General features: G+C 37.6%; 1 protein-coding gene across 2 annotated transcripts in view; it reads right to left on the bottom strand.

The window, feature by feature from the left end:
• LOC114063151 (transcription factor RFX3-like) overlaps positions 1-16,662 on the bottom strand; it is a 149,905-nt gene that overhangs the window by 44,053 nt on the left and 89,190 nt on the right. For both annotated transcript variants that reach the window (XM_027895232.1, XM_027895231.1), the window contains exons 4-6: positions 13,820-13,894; positions 6,939-7,120; positions 6,052-6,171 (exon numbers count right to left, since the gene is read on the bottom strand). In XM_027895232.1, coding sequence (XP_027751033.1) covers positions 6,052-6,171; positions 6,939-7,120; positions 13,820-13,894 — 377 coding nt within the window. The remainder of the gene's footprint in view (positions 1-6,051; positions 6,172-6,938; positions 7,121-13,819; positions 13,895-16,662) is intronic.

The raw sequence follows: 16,662 nt of genomic DNA, 5'->3' as shown, positions 1-16,662 counted from the left end.
AGTTCACACAAAAGAAAAAAATTAACATCAGAATAATTGTAGCAAGGAAACACAGAACACTGGCAATGCATTATAAAATTCATAAAGTCGATATAGCAGCACAAATATCAATTTATTGTGGAATTTAGTTTTAAAACTATACCACTAACATCTAAAACTCATTTACACTATTTCCTTTTCCAAAGGACTTGTCTTCTCAGGAATCAAGTAGCTCAAAAATAAGGTTTAATCATCTAAAGAAGGGCCATGCACCTGTTTGAAGACAAAGGAATTTAAATAACTAAGTAGCTGAAGCAGGGGAAGTTCAGACTTGATATTAGGAAGCATTTCTTTACTGAGGGGGTGGTCAAACACTGGAACAGGCTTCCTACAGAGGTGGTTGATGTCCCAAACCTGTCAGCATTTGAGGTATTTGAAGAATGCCCTTAATAATATGCTTTAACTTTTGGTCAGCCCTGAAGTGGTCAGGTAGTTGGACTAGATGATTGTTGTAGGTCTCTTACAACTGAAATAGTTCTATTCTATTCTATTCTATTCTAAACTCTTCATCAGTCAAGTCACAAAAGCTTTTATAAAGGATAAAAAGGACAAAGATACAAATAGGAGTCCTGGTTTGGATGGCCAGATGTTAAAACTATCATACTGACAGGCTGAAGACTCTGCCTGCAATCTTCAACACAACTGAAAATTCTGCTACATTTCTTAGTGGTAAGAACTTGGAACCTTTGGTCTTCTGAAATATCTTTTGTGCCAGAAGAAAACTAGAGAAACCTCGGTGCAGAAAGCAATGCATGTGAACTGTTGCTCAAGTCTGAAATTGCAGATGGTAAGGTTTTATATTAACTTTAGAAACATCAACAAATTCCACTCTGAAAATGCTCCTCTTAAGAAGCAGTTGGGTCAGATGTGAACATGTTCTCATTTTGATCTTATTAAACAGATAATAGGAATGCCCTATATAACTATTTAGATTTTAGTTTATGAGAAAACTTCCATAAGAAGCAAGCATCCAAGGTTCTGGTCATTCTAGACATATATTTAACTATACAATAACATAGAACATGTGATATATAAGATGTATACTTCTCCAAAAGATGCCTCTTGGCCTGATTAACATAGAGTATGATAACTTTAGGAATGCTACTGCTTGGAAACAAAATCTTCTGTCATCATCTTAATCTATGGGACTTTTACATAAAGTTTGGTTATTTTAAAAGCTCAGGATAAAATCCCAGGCCTGCAGAAATAAATAGCACAATTGTAATCAACTTTAGAAGACTAAAGTTTATTCTCTAGTATCACAGTAACATTGAACTCTTATGGATAAAGTTCTCATCACTTGATAGATCTATTTGCAATCCTCAAACCTCATTTTGTAAAAACTTTTAACTTTATTCTCATTATACTTTATCATTAAAAACACCTGGTAGAAGATAAATTTCTATTTTTAAATTAAAATCAGTATGTTCACATAGTTCCACTAGTTCCTACAAAATTTAATATTTCAAAAACTTTTCAGCTCTTGGAGTAGAATCCAAATTGCCTTGAATGCATAAAAGTAACAGTCCTTTGAGTTTCTAGGGTTTAAAAAGAACTTTCACACAGAAAAAAAATCTAGGTGCTAGAAATCCAGATTATCCTACCATTTGCTCTAATGTACTTCATGTAAAAAATCTTGGTGAAAAGTCTTAATTCTGGAATTATTACAGGTGGCATTATAGGAGTCAAACACTTTCAACAGTTTTTACAGGCCAGTCAGCCTCAGCTTGATCATGAGAAGGTGATGGAGCAGCTAAACCTAGGAACCATTTACAAGCGCATGAAGAAGGTGGTGATTGGGAGTAGTCAGCATGGATTCACCAAAGGAAATTCATGCTTGACCAAATTAATAAACTTCTAAAATGAAATGGCTGGCCAGGTAGATGAGGGGAGAAGCTGATAAAATAAAAAGTTTTTTTAGATTTGTTTTTATTTCTCATTATCCAAATCTGATTGACAATAAATTGAAATAATTTCCCCAAGTCGCATCTGTTTTGCCTGATGGTAATTGTTGAGTGATCTCCCTATCCTTATCTTGACTCATGAGCATTTTGTCATATTTTTCTCCCTTCTACTGAGTATCTTGGTGGGCAACTGGCAGTCAGCCAAGGTCAACCCACCACAATGGCTGGACCTAGAGGGTGGTGATCAGCGGCAAAAAGTGTACCCCATGGGTCAATACTGGGTCCAGTTCAGTTCAGTATTTTCATTAGTGATCTGTATGATCAGGCAGAGTGCACCCTCAGCAACTTTGCAGACAGCACCAAAACTGGGAAGAGTGGCTAATATTACAGAGGGTTGTGCTGCTTCCAGAAAAGGACGTGGAGGTCCTTGTGGACAGCAAGTTGAACATGAACCAGCAGTGTGCCCTTGCTGCAAAGAAGGTCAATGGTACCCTTGACTGCATTAGGCAAAGCATTGCCAATAGGTGGAGACATGATCCTTCCCCTGTACTCAGCACTGGTGAGGCCACACCTGGTGTACTGTGTCCAGTTCTGGGCTCCCCAGTACAAGAGAGACATGGACATACTAGAGAGAATCCAGCAAAGGGCCACCAAGATGATCAAGGAACTGGAGCATCTCTCCTATGAGAAAAGGCTGAGAGAGTTGGGACTCTTTACCCTGGAGAAGAGAAGCCTCAGGGGGGATCTTACTCATATATATGAATCCCTGAAGGGAAGATACAAAGAAGATAGAGCAAAGCTTTTTTCATTGGTGCCAAGTGAAAGCAAAAGAGGCTGTGGGCATAAGTTGAAACACAAGAGATTTCCTCTGAACATCAGGAAACATCCAGTGATTGAACACTGGAACAAGTTTCCCAGGGAGATGGTAGAGTCTCCCTCCTTGGAAATATTTAAAAGCCATCTGGACACAGTCCTGGTAAACTGGTCTAGGTGGTCCTTCCTGAGCAGGGGAGCTGGACAAGATGACCTCCAGAGGTCCCTTCCAACCTCAACAGTTCTTGTGCACATCAAAGGAGAGAGGAAGCCACACCACACAACTCAGCCAGCAGGACAGAGTGAGTTCCCATTGGGAAGGACTTTTTTTTTTTCTTTCTCTCTTGTCTCCCTTTTCCCAGTAAGGGGGAGGGAAGACCTCCACTTTCGGCTTCTCCAGCACACCCAGGGGGCCCCCCCACGTGGTGACCACCAGTAATCCAACAGCACCCCCTGCTGACTGTGGTTAGAATTGCAAACTGAACTGTTTACTTGTTTGTTTGTTTGTTTTGAAGGGGATTATTTTGGGGTACAGGATTGTTGTTTTATTTGTGCTCTTTCATTGTTCTGCCAATACACATATATCTTTTAATAAAGGGCTGTTATTTTTCCTTTTTCCACATTTTTTCTCAATTGGAACCCCTTAATTTTGGATTTACAATTGCTTAGAGGGAGGAGCTTGGGTTTTCCTCATAACTCATCCTCAGCAAAACACTTGTGTCTCATTAAACTGAGACACCGATATATACCAAACTTCTCAAATATATGCTAAGCATGCTTCATAACCATGGAAGAAGTCAGTTTGGAAATGCAGTGTTTAGAAAATGCAATGCAGCTTAATGTATGCTTTTGTTTGTTTTTCTTTTATATATATATATATATTCTTTATATACTCTTGGGATGGAATAAATAAAGCAGATCCACACTATTTTCAGTAGTATCCAGTGAAAGGACAAAAGACAATGGGCACAAATTTAAACTCAGGAAATTCCACTTAAACATAAGAAAATACTTTTTTTACTTTAGAGGTGGTTGAACACTGAAAAGAGCTTGCCCAGGAAGTTTGTGAAGTCTCCATTTTTAGAGAAATTCAAAACCCAACTGTACATGGTCTTGGACAACTTACTCTAACTGATACTGCTTTGAGCTGGGAGGGTTGGACTAGACAATAGCCAGAGGTGCGTTCCAACCAAATGACATGTTCTGTTTTTCAGTTTGTGCCCATTGTTCATTGTCCTGTCACTGGATGCTGTGGGTTTCTGTGGCTGGGTTTTGGTAGCGGGGGGACTACAGGGGTGGCTTCTGTTAGAAGCTGCTAGAAGCTTCCCCTTTTCTCCTGGAACCAATGCTAGCCAGCTCCAGGATGAACTTCCTGCTGCTGACCAAGGCTGAGCCAATTAGCAGGCATAGTAACGCCTCTGTGATAACATATTTAAGAACAGAGGAGTGTTGTGCAGAAGAAATTCCAGCCAAGGAAGAGTGGAGTGAGAACATGAGATAACAACATAGACATCAAGGTCAGTGCAGAAGGAGGGGGAGGAGGGACCCACGGGAGCAGAGAAAGGACTCAGAGCTGAGGCCCCTGCAACCCATGGTAAAGACTATGGTGAAGCAGGCTGTCCCCCTGCAGCCCATGGAGCACCATTGGGGTGATGAGACCCGACTGCACCCCAGGGAGGAGTGAGCCATGGGACAGCAGATTGGGAAGAACTGCTGCCTGAGGGGAAGACTCATGTTCGAAAGGTCCATCAAGGACCATCTCCCGTGGGAAGGACCCCACGGGAGCAGGGGAAAGACTCCTCTCCTGAGTAGTGGCAGAAACAACAACTGACTGTAACCCCCATTCCCCATCCCCCTGCACCACTGGAAGGAAGGAGGGGTGGGGGGAAGGTGTTTTTAAGACTGTTTTATTTCTCACTCTTTGGTTCTTATCCTGTTAGTAATAAATTTAAATACTATCCCCACACTGAGTCTGTTTTGCCTGTGAAGGTAATCAGCAAATGACCTCTCCCAGCTCTTATCTCTACTCTTGAATCATTAGCTGTTTTTTTTTCTCTCTCCTCTGTCTATTTGCAGAGGGAGAGTGAGAGAGCAACTTTAGTGGGTACCTGGAATCTGGCCAGGGTCAACCTGCTACACTGGGTACTGTTGAGAAGTGTCTGGCTTGTTCTTTTACTCCCTCCCATCAGGTATTTATACACATTGATAAGATCCCTGTGTTGTAGGAGTACTGATCTCTAGTTCAGCCACAGTCATGACTGTGACTAGTATGGATCCCATTCACCTGGACCCCAACTGATGGATTTGCTTTCTTCCTAGACCTCGGACCTGTCTTGCACCTAGGGATCTACCCAATCATCAATGGGCTGTGTCTGACCCTGGTTGTCCTCACCAGACCTGAGTCTGATTTGTGGACTGACTTCCTGTCTTGATCTTCACCTCATTCTAGAAGACTATTGGGTTGTTCAAGCATGATTTCCCCTTTGTAAATACATGCTGACAACTCCCAATAAACTTCTTGTCCTTAATATGTGGGCTTTGGTTTTCCTAACACCATCCCTGCACACTCAGTCTATATATAGAGAGTGTCTATAGATAGACTCTATATTCCTCCTGGATTCCCTGACCTTGCTTCCACCTCTTGTATACTTTCTTTATATGTTTGAGTTTTGTCAGGAGCTCCTTGTTCATTCATGCAGGCCTCCTTCCACCTTTGCTTGACTTCCTGCATGTTGGAACAGACCATTCTTTAGCTTCAAGAAGGTGATCCTTGAAAAATAAACCAGCTCTTCTGGACCCCTTTGCCCTGTAGGACTGTCTCCCATAGAATTATTCCAAGCAGAACCCAGAAGAGGCCTAAGTCTTCTCAAGTCCAAGGTTCTTGCCAGGAGGAGGAAATCAACACAAAGTTGAACCTAATCACAAGTTCTTCTATAATTTTTTATATGTGCTGATTAAAGAAATGAAAATGAACAACAGAATTTGAAATTCAAAACTCCTATTACTTTTTTTTTTCCATCTTGTGAGAAAATAACCTAAGACTGCCAAGAAGTGCCTGTTCAGAAAAATTGAGTGATATTTTACTTTTATTATCAATTTTTAAAATTTATGAGATTTTAGGTATGTCTACTGATATCAGACTTCAGTGATATCAACTGCTGAACTGAAAAACCTTTGTTTTTCCCAAGAGAAGTTAAACAAGTTTCATTAGAGGTTCAACTTTGTCACATAAATGAGGACAGGTAAGGTTTCAAGAACTAGAAATACTAAAACGTAGTTTTATATTACACCATACCTCTGTTTCTGCTGCATGGGTTGCTGTCTCATAGCCATATATTGCATGTCCTCTTGTAGCTGATTAAGGGGAGAATCTGGTTTGACACGAATCCCATAATAATGGTATTTGGAGTTCCCCCTTCATGAAAGAACAAAAATAACATTGGGGGGTTTTTTGTATATACATCATACTTCACAATTTGCCTTGACTGGAAAACAGTACATAAAAGTTAGGCGTGTCATTCCTCTTGCTCTAGTATAAAACTGATATAACTCCACCAGCTTCTGGAAATCAGTTCACATAAACTATATTTTCCAGCACTTTACTATTGGACTTCATTTAAATAGAATAAGGTAAGAAAAAACAAATACACAACTTATGCAGTCATAGTGAATAAAACAATTCCAAAAATGGACCATACTTGTGAGTGAGGGTTTGTGAATGTTTCACTAATCAACTTCAGTCCTGGTCAGCTGGAAAGAAAGAATGTAATTGGGCTATCTGCATTCATGTTTATGAGAGTGTCTATATGGGTGCTGGTAAAAGCATTACCCTGTGTTAGCTTCTGTGGTTAGCTGTGTTAGTGTCACGTGTGTGTTTGTCTGCACCTCTGGAACACATGTTCAGTTTCACAACTAGTTGGACCTGAAAATAAAAACAGCAGTAGCTGCATCCATTGGACTGCAATGGAAGATATCTGGGTCATAAGAGTACACAGAATCTGGCTATAGCAGACCAGGAGTCCCCTGGGTCCCGAAGTCTACTGGATTTGGCAACTCCCTTAACAGTAAGGTTTTAAATATTTTTATTTGCTTATTTCCTTGCTTGTTTTTAACATATGAGCTTCATGTTCATGATTATAATGGATATTTTCTGTTATACTTTAAGATTTTATTATCGCAAACCTGGTTCCCAGTCTTCTGGTCCGTAATCCCATGAAGATTGACCGTATGAGTTTTCCAAAGGAGGCAGCGTTGACTGGATCTAACTTGTGCTCCTGGCAATGACGTAAGTAATGGTTGTAAAGGGTACTTCTGGGGAGACTCACTCCTTCTGCAGTTTCATAGTTGTCTAAAAGCCATTGGAGCTATGTCAAATATGAAAGAGTGAACATATGTAAATTTAGTATTACTCTACTAAAAATCCCGACTTAATTGTACAACATAGACCTCTGGTATTTTTTAGACCACTCTTAAGGCCTGTTTAATACAGGGACTTTGTTCTTCAAGTAAATATAATCTCTTTAAATCTCTTTCAATGCTAGATATGCAATGATGCCTTAGTTTGGGGTTTTTTTAGGATTACAAGGAAATAACAAAACTCATAGCACTTGTGAGCTCAGATAACTCCACTTCTAAAACTATTTCAGATTCAGTACCATACATTAACATTTTATTAAGTTATTTGTGCTTTAAAGAAAAATTGTTGGAACTCCAAGGAAATAAAAAAAACAATGCAATTTATATTAATTGCATGAAAAAAACTTAATAGAACTAAGTTAATACATTTTTAATTTCTCTTCACCTGGAATTAAAAAATACAAATAAAAACCCCCAGTACTTTATTTAACTGAATTGGGGTTTTTGTCTTTCAAATACAAGGAAGAAACTATCAAATATAAGGTAACAAGCAATCTAGATAACATGAAAAATAACTTGTACATCTATAAAGTATTATGGACCCAATCCCTTTCTGTTGTAGCCTGTTTGCCTTTGACTTCAAAGTGTAACAGAATTAGTATTCTTTTCTTTCCTGTGTAATTTATTGTAGAATTTTGATGGACAATTCTGGAAGCATGTAGGCAAACTGTTTCTAATACATCACTGTACCTTTGTATAGAACAAATAGTAACATACACACAAAACCACAGTAAAATGGTCATTTTAATGACATTTACCAGTATAAGAGAATAAAATGAAAATATTTTTATAATGGTCATTTATCAGCAGTCCTGACTAACCGGAGAGGTCCCAGTTGACCAGAAGTTAGCAAACCTATAAGAAGGGCCAGAAGGAGGATCCAGGGAACTACAGACCTGTCAATCTGACCTCAGTGCCAGGGAAGGTTATGGAGCAGATCATCTTGAGCATCACCACATGGTATGCACAGGACACCCAGGGAATCAAGTCTAACCATCATGGGTTTATGAAAGGCAGGTCCTGCTTCACTAACTTGGTCTCCTTCTATGACAAATGGGTCATCATCCACTTAGTGGATGGGGGAAGAGCTGTGAATGTTCTCTATCTGGACTTTAGTAAGGCCTTTGACAGTGTTTCCCAGTGCATTCTCCTGGAGAAACTGGCTACTCATGACTTGGACAGGTGTATTGTTTGCTGGGTAAAAACCTGGCTGGATGACTGGGATGAAAGAGTGGTGGTGAATGAAGTCACATCCAGTTGGTGGCCAGTCACAAGTGATTTTCCCCAGGGCTCAGTATTGGGGCTGGTTCTGATTAATATCTTTATCAATGATCTGAATGAGGGGATCGAGTGCACCCTCACTAAGTTTGCAGATGACACCAAGTTGGGCGAGAGTGTTGATCTGCTTGAGGGTAGGAAATCGAGCTTGTATGAGGTTCAACAAGGCCAAGTGACAGGTCCTGTACTTGAGTCACAACAACCCAATACAATGCTACAGGTTGGAAAACTGTGGGTTAGAAAAGGATCTAGGGGTGCTGGTCGACAGCTGACTGAACATGAGCAAACAATGTGCCCAGGTGGCCAAGAACGCCAATGGCATCCTGGCTTGTGTCAAAAAGTGTGGCCAGCAGGACTAGGGAAGTGATTGTCCCTCTGTACTCAGCACTAGTGAAGCCACACCTCAAATACTGTGTTCAGTTTTGGGCACCTCATTACAATAAAGACATTAAGGTGCTGGAGCAAGTCCAAAGAAGAGCAAGGAAGCTGGTGAAGGGTCTGGAGCACAAGTCTTATGAGAAGCAACTGAAGGAGCCTGGAGAAAAGGAGGCTCAGACAGGACCTTATCTCTCTCTACAATTACCTGAAAGGAGCTTGTAGTAAGGTGGGTGTTAGTCTCTTCTCATAAGTAACAAGCAGTAGGACAAGAGTAAATTGAAATATAAGAACAGTTTCTTCACTGAAAGGGTGAGCAAGCATTGGTACAGGCTGCCCGGGAAAGTGGCTGAGTCACCAACCCTGGAGGTATTTTAAAGACTTGAGATGTGGCACTTAGGGATGTGGTTTAGTGGTGGACTTGGCAGTGTTAGGCTAATGTTTGGACTCAATGATCTTAGAGGTCTTTTCCAACCTAAATGATTCTATGATTCTACATTTAACTTATATGCTTTCAGATTTTTGGGGATGCTTAGCTTACATCCTCCTTCCCCCATGGTTTAATATCCTGAGAAATTCCCTTTAATTTCCATTTCAATAATTCCCAAATTTTGTTTTCTTCTTGTATTTACTAATTACTTAAGAAAGTAATTATATCAAAATGAATTAGCATGAATATCCAAATTTTCCAAGTTCACAATTCATACAAAAAGTCTGGGCTTAGTTTGAGCATCCAATAAATCCTTAAACAATGTATTTGGTTTTGGCATTTGGAACAAAATTTTATTCCAGTATGCTGAAGCCTCACACAGTTGTATAATCCATTTAAATTTATTACACCAAAGGAATTAATATGATTAATACGTGTTTAAAGTAAAATATATAATAATTATGTGACATTGAATATGCTACTCTGAAGGGTTATTTACTAATAGATCACTGAAAAAATTCTGTTCTACTAATGTTCGATAAAACATGTCATTTAAAGAACATCAATATTTTAGTGCCCATTATTCCTGAAATATGTTTCCATTCTGACTCTTCCTTATTGCAGAACTTACAGCTCAACATATTCTGTGATTCTGTGATTCTGTTAGTAAAAATTAGATTATAATGAATATATTGGATATACAGTTCTGTTTAAGTCAGTTGTGAACAATTTACCAAGCACAATACATGAAAAATGAAAAAAAAAAAAATTAGGAAAACATTTACTCCAGACCTTTCAAAGACCATGTTCATGTTTGCTTCCTTGCAGAAAACATCACCAGAACATGCTTAAGTTCCTAAACAAGAGCTCTATGTAAAGATGTAGGAGAAGCAAGATCTAGCTGGTTCCAAGATGGATGTAGATAATGTTGCACTTTATATAAACATATAAAAGTGCAGTTCATCATCCTTATATCTACTTTTGGATATAAATACATTATTTAAAAAATCTTAACATTCACAGTTTCTTTTATCTTGAGCATTTAAAATTCTGAAACAAGCCTAGGAATAATATTATTAAAAACTTTTACCTTTACATGAGTGTATGAACAAAATCATTTTGCTAATTTCACTATATCTTAATTATATCCTTCAACCTTACCATTTAAGCTATACTAATTAGATTACGGAATATGAGCATTTTCTGTTTTACTTCACAAAGAAAAAAATGATTGCCAAAACTCCAAAATTATTTCCAAAATAACTTCTAAATATTGTACTAGACTTTCCAGATGAATTCTGATTTATTAGGATTTCTTTCAGTGCATTTTACTAATGATCTATATTTGACAGATATTCTTTCAACCTCAACTTGGCATTAGTCACCAATGGAAAAGCAAAACCCAAGGTAAGTATAAAGTAAGAATTTTTGCTCCAGAATGAAGATATTTCAATTTAAAAAAAGCTTCACATGATTATTTGGTAGGTTATAGCCTTCAAAGAAGAGTGCCAATAGCTGAATGCTATGGGAAAAAAGTAAATAATGTGCTGACACGATAACATGGTTAAGGACACAGCGCTGTCACCGCCGAGGCCCGGGTTTGATTCCTGGTCAGGGACACTCCCTGGGCAGATGGAGCTCGTTAGCCCTGTAAGGCAATCCATCTACGTCCTGAGGGCCTCGCTGCCACCGTCCAAGCTCGCTTGGCCCCGGCAGATGAACCTTAGGATTAAAGGGTGGGCTCAGTTCCGCGCACACTGTGTCCCACCTAAAAAAAAATCCAATGCACCGACTGGAAGGTGTAAAACCCTTCCCTGGATCTTCGTTCGCGAAGACTGGTCATTATTATTATATTATTGCAAACAACCTTAAATACGTTTTTGTATTTGCAAAAATCTAATTATAAAATTGATTTTTGACTTGTTGAATTACAATATTAGCAATATTGGAATGGTATGAAATGGTTTACACAGAGCAGGTAAATTGACTCCAAAGAAACTTCAATATTTAGAAAACATTAGATTATAAATTAGTTAAGTCAATCACATGCAGAAAGAAATTAGGAAAGGAAATAAAAGAAAGGAAAATGAAAAAAATCATTAAAATGAACAGGTATTAATTTAGGCAACAAAATGCCAGTTTAAGGAAGAAGATAGGACCAAACCCATATTTACTGTCCTTATTTGAGTCATAATTCAATAAAAGTTTTTTAAAAAGGGAAAAGATCCAGTAAGTTTAGTCTGGGTTCCATTAATTTTTTCCAAAATTACTGAGGCTAGGAAAAAACAATTATTACAGCAAGATGCATGGAGGTCTTTTTTTTTTCTCAGAATCCACCATCTATTGTCTTTCAGTAGTTTTGAAAATACCTCAAAACAGTTAAGAAACATCAGGATAAGACTACCATAACAAACAGATGCAAATCTCATTATTAGAAAGAAATTTTCATAAAATTGTAGCATGGTTTGGGTTGGAAGGGACCTTTAAAGGTCATCTAGTCCAATTCCTCTTCAATGATCAGGGACATTTTCAACTGGATCAGGTTGTGCAGAGCCCCATTCAACCTGACCTTGAACACTTCCAAGGATGGGGTATACACAACGTCTCTGTGCAACCCAATTGTTCCAGTGTCTCACCACCCTTGTTGTATAGAACTTTATTCCATATGTTCAATTTAAATCTACCCTCTTCCAGTTTTAAACCGTTGCTCCTTCTGCTGTCACTACAGGCCCTGGTAAAAAGTTTCTCTCCATCTTTCTCATAAGCCTCCTTTAAGTATTGAAATGCTGCAATAAGGTCTCCACAGAGCCTTCTCTTCTCCAAGGCTGAACAACCTTGCTTTCTCTGCCTGTCTTCATAGGAGAGATGTTCCAGCCCTTTGATCATTTTTGTTGTCCTACTCAGACCCACTCTATCCTGCTATCTAAGCTACTGATGAAGATATTAAATGGTAATGGTCCTAGTACAGGCCCAAGAGTGACAGAACTCATTACTGATCTCAGTTTTGGACATTGAGCTGTTTGCTGCAATGCTTTGAATGAGGCCATCCAACCAGTTTCTTCTCCATCATAGAAGGCCACTAGATTAGTCAGGCATGATTTGCCCTTGCTGAAGCCATGTTGGCTGTGTCTAATAACCTCCCTGTCTTCCATATGTTTCCTCCTCTTTCAGGAGGACCTATTCCATGGTCTTTTAACTAGTGCATGACACAGGAAATAGAGGAATACCGTTTTCTGATGTAGAAAAGCTTGTCCTTTAATTCTTATTGTTTTCAGTGTGAAGATTCTGGATTTCCTTGTCAGATTCAAGGCAGATTTAGCAATTCTTTGTATATCTAAGTTTTAATACATATTTTTGGCATTTCACAGAAAAATTTTTCATCCATTTAATTATGATGTTAAAATAATTTTAGCAGATTTCTAGGTTGTCTTATCATGGAAACATTTATTTTAAAAACATCCAGAATTACCTAAATGTCTTTCTTCGCATTTTACAGAATTAAGTTTCCCTCACCCAATTTTAGCATTTTCTAAGAAAACTATATTCTTCCAAGAAATTGTACTGGCTCCTACTGTCTTTTTCTCCCATAATGATAAACTTTGACAAAACAATTTTGGTTTTCACCTCCATATTACCACATTCTTTGGCAAGGGAGATGTCAACAAATTATAGACTCTACCCAATATACTCATACATTCATATCACAATCCATATTTACATTTCTGTGGTAAAGGAATACAAGACTCTGAAGACTGCAAAGCAAAAAGGATGCAGTATGTATAGAAATTCAGTAGCATTAAAAAATACAAAACTATTTATACCAACTGAAGAAAAAACATGTTTACATAACATTTCAAGAAAGACTTACACTATTTAAAAACAAAATGAAGATTAAACTTTGAGCCTTTCTCCTTTATCTAAAAGTTATATTTAATGGCTTTACCGCTATATTTGCAACCATCTTTTTATGCAAACATCTTTATCCTTTTATTACAGAAAATTCCTAACTACAGGATTTGCAAAGACAGAACAAAGCAAAAGGAAGAAGAAGAAAACATATTAGGGACTAACAGATTGTTTTAATTTATTTTATCAAATGGATCTACAGAATTCTTATAATAAACTTATTCAGAATAATAGAAATATTTAAAACAAATGTAAAGTATATTTTTTATTCAAAGTATGTGTGCTGCTTATTTCCCCCTTCATCTGCTCTTAAATTATTGTATCAGGTCCACAAAGTATAGAAAATTATTTTAAAATGTCAAACTCAGACTACTTAAGACTTATTTTGTTATTGTTTTTACATTTACATTAAGACCTGAAAAATAGGCAAATATGGTAAGCAGTGTTAACACAATACAGAACCTAGAAAAGAAATGCACTCTACGTGTCATGACACTTAGCCTGACAAAATATAGTGACACAAGATGTAGATTACAAGCAACTAAAATGGAAAGATTACAAGTAAAAAGTAGCAATAAATTAAAACAAACATTTAGAGGCAGTTTAAGCATGCAGAACAAGGTAGAGATTAGCTTTCATGAAAGAAGAGACAACTTACATGGCTGTTGAGAAGAGAGCTTCTGTGAGTAGAAAGACCATCAGACTTTTGAAGTGTCTCAATCGCCATTTCAATCTGATAATAGATGTCATTAGAAAATGACTCAAGACAACACAGTATAAAAGACTGATAAGAAAAACTCTGATAGATTGCCTTAACTTCAACAGAAATATCTAGTTCAGTCACAGAGAAGTGATATTTCCTACTTAAAGGCCCCATCCTGAAGTCCACGTGAAGGCAAACCTCCCAGTGAAGTCAGGGAGGCATTTTGCTTGCATATATACTGCAGGATCCCACTTTCAAAGTCCAATTTACCTTCCTCCCTACTCATGAAATAAGAGAAGTGGATATACCAGTAAGTTACATTGCAAACAGTAAAAATAACTGAACAATCAGTGTTTTGAATAAAAGAAAAAAAATCCCAGAATAAAATCCTAAGAAAGGTCTCCCTGTTTCTTCCTCCAAGTATTTGAGAAAGAACTGTGCACGCTCTGAATATGAAGAAGAAACAAAATTTCTGCTCTCTGTAACCATGGAGTAAAATCTCAATCATTCAGTACATTTTCTGCCATTAGCTTCATGGTATAGGATCTCATCTCTACGGTCTGTTAGAGTATTCTTTGAATATCCAGAGTTCTCAAAGTAAATGAAAATTGGAGGTTTACACAGGCAACAACATCCATCCTTAAAAAAATTAAAATCAGATGGGTTCAGAATAATACTTTTAATGGAAAAAGTATTATAAACCACTAATTATACAGTAGTAATGTAAGTCCTAATACAAATGAGTAAAGACATCCATATGCCTTGTTCTCTTCCATATTAATATATCTTTTGATTGTCAATAATGACATTAAAAATAAAATTACAATCTAACTGTAGTTTAACTGCAGAGCTAGAATAGCAAAAACGTTGAAAGTGATCAAGACAATGGGATGTACAGTAAAAGAAGGCACATAATGAGTCACATTAAATGGAAAAACCCAAAAAAGCAATGGAAAAGTATCTGTACATTTAAAACCACTTATATCCCCTGTTGACAGTTTTAAAATAAATCTTCCCTATCCTTCTTTAATTATTATAGTATTATAAAAAAAATTTATGCTGGTAAATTGCACTACTAAAATGAGTTCACTCAATATACAGCACAAAACTGAAAAATATTTCAGATTTTATTTCAATTAGTGCATAAATAAAATGTGCTTTCCCCTTAACTAATCAAACAGCATTCTTACTGTAGGAATTCTCAATGAAAAAGGAAGTCTTTCTTACAACTGTCTACTATTAGAAATATAAGCCTGTTTATAAAAGCATACTAGTATCTGATTAGTATACAGGAAAATATAATTCAGTATTGCAAAAATAATCTTTAAACCCATGTTTTTTTCTTGCTTCAGTACAAAATACTATTAGGTCAAACTATTCAATCAGACAGAAAAGGTAAAATTTAAAAGGATACTGTATGGTAAAAATTAAAAAGTTAATATTTCATCATGCTATGATCAACTTACTATATAGTGCAACCATAGACTCTCCCATTTTAACATGATATTATAACATGATACATAATTTAAATTGTAATTCTGAATCTTACTCCACTGTTTGACAATACCTTCTCAATGGCAGTACCACAGGGCTGAAGTCACAGAATCACAAATCCTGCCTCCTGCTGCTTGTTCAAGCTATTACAATACCCTCTCACTTGGACAAGTTTTTGTGACCTGTTCAAAGAACCAGTCTTTTAAAATCATAAATTATGAAGTTATATATATATATATATATAAAGGAACACATCCCTGCTTCGGTAACAGCATATCACTACAAACAGTTGAGGTAACAAGGCACTGGGCAATATATGTGAATAACTGTCACTAATATTACCATCAAAGGCAACATAGAATCATAGAATGGTTTGGGTTGGAAGGGACCTTAAAGATCATCTAGTTCCAACACCCCTGCCATGAGCAGGGGCACCTTCCACTAAATCAGGTTGCTCAGAGCCCCATCCAACCTGATCTTGAACACTTCCAGGGATGAAGTGTCCACAACTTCTCTGGGCAACCTGTTCCAGTGCCTCACCACCCTCACAGCAAATAATTTCTTCCAGATATCTAATCTAAACCTACTGTCTTTCAGTTTAAAGCCATTCTCCCTTTGTCCTATCACTACATGCCCTTGTAAAACATCTCTAGCCTTCTTGTAGGTTTCTGTGGGAAGCTGTCTGGGGGTAAAAATTAGAGTAGATCAAGAATTATAGGAAAAAAATGCAGCTGCTTGTTGTGGTTTTACTCTGGGTTAATTTGCTTTCACACCCCCCTCACAATTACTATTAGTTGAGAGAAGGTTTATGCAGACAAAAGAGACAGGATTTGGGGAAAAATAGTATGAATATTTATTATTAGTAAACCAAAAACTACTAACAAGTTAAAAACTAAAAAACTATATCTATAATAATTTTACTTAAGCAAAAGTGCTATGCATTTAAAGAAATACTTCTCCCCCCTTTATATATTAGTCCAAGGAGGAGAAGTAGTCTTTTTTTTCATTCTCGGAGTTCCAGCTCTCTCTCCAGTAACTCTGCAGTACTCTCATCGCAGTTGGAATTCTTTCATCTCTCTCTCTCACTCTGTGTCGGTCTCCAGGGCTGGGACTACGCCCCTCCTGGGCTAAGACCAAAGGTTGGGGGTTACCCAGGTCCTGAAGGGTCTTTTCTTCCATGGACTTGCAAGGGGACACTTGCCTACCATGGATCTTCTTCCACCGAGTTACAGGGGATAATGGCTTAAGAGTCCACCCCTGTTTCCCTATGGAGGTCCCTCTCCACAGGAGAACAGTCTTTGATA

Source organism: Empidonax traillii, unplaced genomic scaffold, assembly GCF_003031625.1.
Source record: "Empidonax traillii isolate 1590-97213 ecotype Southwest subspecies unplaced genomic scaffold, ASM303162v1 scaffold452:size499809, whole genome shotgun sequence".
Taxonomy (NCBI): Eukaryota; Metazoa; Chordata; class Aves; order Passeriformes; family Tyrannidae; genus Empidonax; species Empidonax traillii.
Note: the sequence above shows the minus strand (reverse complement) of the source record. Positions and strands in the feature narration are given on the sequence as shown.